At 44.7% G+C, this 6,000-nt stretch overlaps 1 protein-coding gene across 1 annotated transcript in view; it reads left to right on the top strand.

Moving 5' to 3' along the window:
• LOC133108492 (uncharacterized) overlaps positions 1-6,000 on the top strand; it is a 36,002-nt gene that overhangs the window by 23,263 nt on the left and 6,739 nt on the right. The window contains exons 19-21 of the mRNA XM_061218057.1: positions 1,408-1,589; positions 2,585-2,642; positions 4,053-4,205. Coding sequence (XP_061074041.1) covers positions 1,408-1,589; positions 2,585-2,642; positions 4,053-4,205 — 393 coding nt within the window. The remainder of the gene's footprint in view (positions 1-1,407; positions 1,590-2,584; positions 2,643-4,052; positions 4,206-6,000) is intronic.

Raw genomic sequence — 6,000 nt, 5'->3', positions numbered from 1 at the left:
TTAGTCTAATCAACTGTAAGCTGACGTTTTGGATACATTTATAATATTTTAGAAAATATATTATTACTTTTATTATTATTAAGCGATTGAGGGTGGACACCACTCTAGGAATAATGCCATTACTGTTGTTGCCTTCATTGTATCCAGACCTGGGTCCAAATGCAATCTATCTTGGATTCAAATACATTTCTGCATTTGACTAGGCTTGCGTGGTGTATTAGAACAAATGAAATGACCCCAAACGTGTAAACCCTGCCCATTTGCTTCTCCTCACACGCTCAAATGCTCCAGGAAAGATTAATAGAGCACAGGAAAATATTTTAATCCAAAACAAACTACTGTTTGAACCCAGGTCTGATTGTATCAGTTACTCCGTCTATTTAACAAAAACTCTTAAGGGCTAAAGGTTAAAACACTCATATTGACTGCCTTCTTCAACAAAAAAACTGTTAATGTGTTTGCAACCTTTTTCTACCCAACTGTATAAATGCCGTTGCATAATAGCATGTAAATTACACTTCAAGCTATTATTGAGCACTTAATGTGTGGCTGCAAATCCAATAGTGGATTACAGAAGTGGAATTAACCTTTATTTAAGCGCATTGTTTAAAAACAATTATTTTGATCTACACACCACTGTTTTTACCTGAATGCTTCAATATGAGTGCAATCCACTTCTTAAAATGTCAATTTATTTTCTTTCTTTGTCTGTTTGATCGTTCATATTTAATTCTCATTGGCATATTCATGTCCGTTTTATTTGAATTGAGCTTCTGACAAAAGCTGTCACAAAGACACTTTGCAGAGTAACAGAAGGAGGAGGAGAACCCCCAAATAGCAAGCACGTGAGGTAAAACAACCCCAGTGGGGAGAAAAACCCTCAAACGGTGGAGAGAACAAACTGCCTCCTGGGAAAATACCTGGCTATAGAGGGGGAGCCCATTCTCCACTGACCGGAATAATGTAGCAGTGGTCCTCACTCCTGGTCCTGGAGATATTGTTGCATCCTGTAGCGTATGGGCAGCCTGTAGGTTGTAGGTTGCATGCTAGGGACCCACAAGGTCAGTGGTTTGATCCCCTGTGTAGCCATGCTAAGATCCGCACAGCCGTTGGGCCCTTGAGCTAGGCCCGACATTGTTCTGGGAGGATTGTCTCCTGCTTGGTCTAATCAACTGTAAGTCACTTTGGATAAAATGTCATGTAATGGAGAGCCACAGGGTGTGCTGGTTTTTGTTTGCCCCTTAATATCAGCGACCAATTCAGACCCAAGAACCCAGGTGAGGCGAGTTCACTGTGTAATTAGCTGCTTGAATTGATCAGTAAAGTGCTGAGTAACAACGACCCGGAGTGAAGACCGGCCGTGTAGAGTGAGGTGTGAAACCTGGCGCTGTGCCTCGCCTCCCCCAGGTCCTGCACCCATGCCCGGACCCCCACACGGTCCTGCTGGTGCAGCTGTTTGGGCTGGACGCTGTGTACCGGCCCGACCCCAGCGGCCAGGGCTGCGGCACGGTGTCCGCTCCGGCCCGGGGCCGCCTGGGCCTGGACTCCAAGTCCCAGCTGGCGTGGGCCCTCGTCCCACTGTTCGACGGGTGAGGCCGACGTTTTTTTGTAGTTTTTCTTTCACTTCTTTAGCACAGTGGGCAGTCATGTTTTCATTGTGAGCTTGTTGTGTGCTGTGATAAAATGTGCTGGGGACCGCTTCTCCGTAGCGCTGTGAGAAATATACACACTTTTGATAATAACATTTTAATGAAGGTCACAATAGGTAAGATTTTGGTGTAAATCCCTTCCTATCATTGAAAAAGCCTTACAGACATGTTGACTCACCCTCTGCCTGGGCTTATAGTCCATAAATGCGGGTTTCAAATTATACAGTTGATGGACCAACACTCTGTGTCAAAACATTGTATATCTGTACAATAATTCAAGCTCATTGGTTGAAAATGGGTTCTAATCGCCACAGCCAATAGTGTTTCGATGTCAGCGCATTCACAGAGAAGGGGGAGGGATAAACAGTGTTGTGGTTGAGCGTGTTTGTTGCTGCAATTCCTCTCTTGACCGTTAGAAGTCAGAAATGAGCTATTGTACCTTTAAGGTCTCACAATGTCTACTGATGGTGTGTTTTCCTGGAGCCTCCATGATGTGGTATAATGCCTTATTTAACATCGCATAACATGTTTATAAATAATTTCAATGCAGATTGAAGGGTGTTTTCATGAACACGGCATGACACTAAATACTATTCTCAGCTAAAATAAGCAGGTTTCTTCATCACCCCCCTGATCAACATCCTGCCCAAAACCTTATAGAAAATGTATAAAGATGTTATAATGAAAGTTCTCACATGTTCTCACAAAGTTGCTTCCACATAGTGCAATGTTGACATTGACAAAACATTCTCGTAACACTGCGAGAACGTTTTGTGTTGACTGGGTGGGTTGAATTGCACGGATTTATGGCGTTAAGCTTGAAAGGTGGGCAGTTACCTGCACTGCTCCGGCAGAAGTGAGTCACACGAGGCAGTGGGGCCCTGCTCGATATTGTGCTGGGCGTAACCGCCGCTGTGTTTGCTTGTGCGTTGCAGTGCCTGTGTGAGAAGCGGGGTGCATTACGCCCCGCTGTTCCAGGGGTCCCCCGACCGAGTAAGTGCGTCATGTGACCTCACAGACAGAGAGAACGTAAACCGGAAAACAGAGAAGTGCAAGCCCAATTCTTCTCTCTTGCAATATTATGTTTTTTTTGTTATACATTGCAGGTTTTGAAGCACACGGAATTAGACGGAACATTCCTCACACATGCAGGCAGTAATTTAGATCCTGCTTATTTTCCTGTGTCAACACACTGTGCAGTAAACACATTCCCACACTGTCAGTGACTGGCTGGGGCCTGTCACACCCTTGTGTTGTTCCTGGTGTTTAAAGGTCACTTAATGTTATCCTTTCTGACAGATAAAGCCCAGAGAAAAGTATTTAGTTATTTAGAAGACACCAGTTATTTATTTTTTGCAATGTCAACAGTTCTGACCATATCTCTGCCTCCGTGGTAACCTCTGTTTTATGGGAAAGTACTTTTATTATATTTTATGATATATTTATACACATTTTATGTTCATTAGCTTGTCTAATGTATCTTTTTCAAGAACAGAGAATTTTTTAAAATCATTTTAGATAATTATAGCAGGATAAATTACTTTTGTTATTTAAATTTAAATTTAAATTTAAGATTTCGCCTTCGAGACAGCAGGCACCAAATCTAGGCCGTCTAAATGACTTTAATGCTCTTTATTATACATTATTCATAAATAATTTATTAAATACCAATCATAATAATAATAATTATCAATCGGAAGATGTGGTGGGTTAAAAGATTCGACTGCAAAATAATAAACCCTATAAGCTGAGTAATTTTATTTCATTACTTCCCAACTGATTACTAGACAGTTTTTGCCCTCTCCTCTGTTATTTTAATGTGTACAGAGCAGTAATCTGATATGATTATGGCCATCAGACAATTGGCTTTCACAGGATACTGCGGTAGTCTGTACACAGTCTATTCATCGGTTTATATGTTTCTGTGTATGCCAACAAAGAATTTCCATGCATAACATATATTTTTAGGTGACTCTGTAGTCTGTTGCCATGGTGAAAACAGCCAGGCTAATTGTGCTTACTCAACCTACTATCTGTATTAAAATACATTTCATGTCAGAAGTGATATTGTCTGGTGTGCTTCCCTATGTTGTCTGGGAGCCAGAAGCACTCACGGTGTTTTTAATTACAAACGAAAGGCAGTTGTTTATCCATTATCGCCTCTTCCCTCTCGGCAGCGAGAGGAGTCTTTTTTGGCATTTTGTCGACATAATAGATTTCACTAAAGCACGCGGAACAATAAGCCAGAACCATTGTGTAAATTAGACCAGAACAGCTGTTCCCCCACTATGAATTCTGTCTGCAAAAAACACTGTGAAAAAGCGCTAGCGTTTGATGCTGCCTTCTATGTTTTTGACTTGCATTTGATTGATTGAGTGTGTTGTGTGGGCTGCTCCTCCTCAGGGATTTCTGGGATATGTAGTTTCCTGCCCGGTGAAAGAGGCCACAGCAGGACACTTGAAGAGCAGGACGTTGAAGCTGTGGAGAGGCTCGGCGAGCCTGGCGGTCCAGGTGTGGGACGGACACTTTCTGGATGACGAACGGCCCGACCTGCCTGTAAGCACAGCCCAGTATCTGTACCGTAGACCATGGGCAGTATCTGTACCGTAGACCAGGGGCAGTATCTGTACCGTAGACCATGGGCAGTGTCTGTACCGTAGACCATGGGGCAGTATCTGTACCGTAGACCGTGGGCAATATCTGTACCGTAGACCAGGGGCAGTATCTGTACCGTAGACCAGGGGCAGTATCTGTACCGTAGACCAGGGGCAGTATCTGTACCGTAGACCAGGGGCAGTATCTGTACCGTAGACCAGGGGCAGTATCTGTACCGTAGACCATGGGCAGTATCTGTACCGTAGACCAGGGGCAGTATCTGTACAGTAGACCATGGGCAGTGTCTGTACAGTAGACCATGGGCAGTATCTGTACCGTAGACCATGGGCAGTATCTGTACCGTAGACCATGGGCAGTATCTGTACTGTAGACCATGGGGCAGTATCTGTACTGTAGACCAGGGGCAGTATCTGTACCGTAGACCAGGGGCAGTATCTGTACCGTAGACCATGGGGCAGTATCTGTACCGTAGACCATGGGCAGTATCTGTACAGTAGACCATGGGCAGTATCTGTACCGTAGACCATGGGCAGTATCTGTACAGTAGACCATGGGCAGTATCTGTACCGTAGACCATGGGCAGTATCTGTACCGTAGACCATGGGGCAGTATCTGTACTGTAGACCATGGGCAGTATCTGTACCGTAGACCATGGGCAGTATCTGTACCGTAGACCATGGGCAGTATCTGTACTGTAGACCATGGGGCAGTATCTGTACTGTAGACCAGGGGCAGTATCTGTACCGTAGACCAGGGGCAGTATCTGTACCGTAGACCATGGGGCAGTATCTGTACCGTAGACCATGGGCAGTATCTGTACAGTAGACCATGGGCAGTATCTGTACCGTAGACCATGGGCAGTATCTGTACCGTAGACCATGGGGCAGTATCTGTACTGTAGACCAGGGGCAGTATCTGTACCGTAGACCAGGGGCAGTATCTGTACCGTAGACCATGGGGCAGTATCTGTACCGTAGACCATGGGGCAGTATCTGTACCGTAGACCATGGGGCAGTATCTGTACCGTAGACCAGGGGCAGTATCTGTACCGTAGACCATGGGGCAGTATCTGTACCGTAGACCAGGGGCAGTATCTGTACCGTAGACCAGGGGCAGTATCTGTACTGTAGACCATGGGCACACCAGAAGGCTGGCAGTGAGAGGCTGACTCAGTAGCCTGGGAAGTCCCGCCCTGTTAACAACATTGTTGTGTTAATCCTACCATATCAAAGACTCAAGGGAGCATTATGGCCAATAGGAGGCCTGTGCCCATGGTGAGTCCTTTCTCGGGTGGTCTATTGGAAACGGCCAGTAGCCGGGGGCAGCCTCTCGCCAGCATTCAAGCCCTTTCCCCTGTCCCATGTCAGGACACACAGACTCCCCAAGCAGCTTGTATTTCATGGATTCTAGACAGGTGCTTCCCTCAGTGCATTGGACAGCCTTGTGAAAGGCTAAATGAAGACCACTTTAAATCATTTCTATATTTCTTCTTTTTTTTTTTTTAACTGTTTTAAATACGTTTTCCAGTACGCATAATAGTACTGGAACATATGCTGCACGCATATGGAAAAGCTCTGTTTGGCAAAGGATGCGCTGTTCCTTTAGATATGGGTCAAGGTTTAGGTCAATGCTTATCATCTTGTTGGAAAGATCATGTTTGTTTCATGTGATTTATTTTAAACAGTGAAGAGCATGGAGCAAAAAATACTGATGACAAAATCACAAAAAAAAGTAT

This window comes from Conger conger, chromosome 13, assembly GCF_963514075.1.
Source record: "Conger conger chromosome 13, fConCon1.1, whole genome shotgun sequence".
Classification (NCBI taxonomy): Eukaryota; Metazoa; Chordata; class Actinopteri; order Anguilliformes; family Congridae; genus Conger; species Conger conger.
Note: the sequence above shows the minus strand (reverse complement) of the source record. Positions and strands in the feature narration are given on the sequence as shown.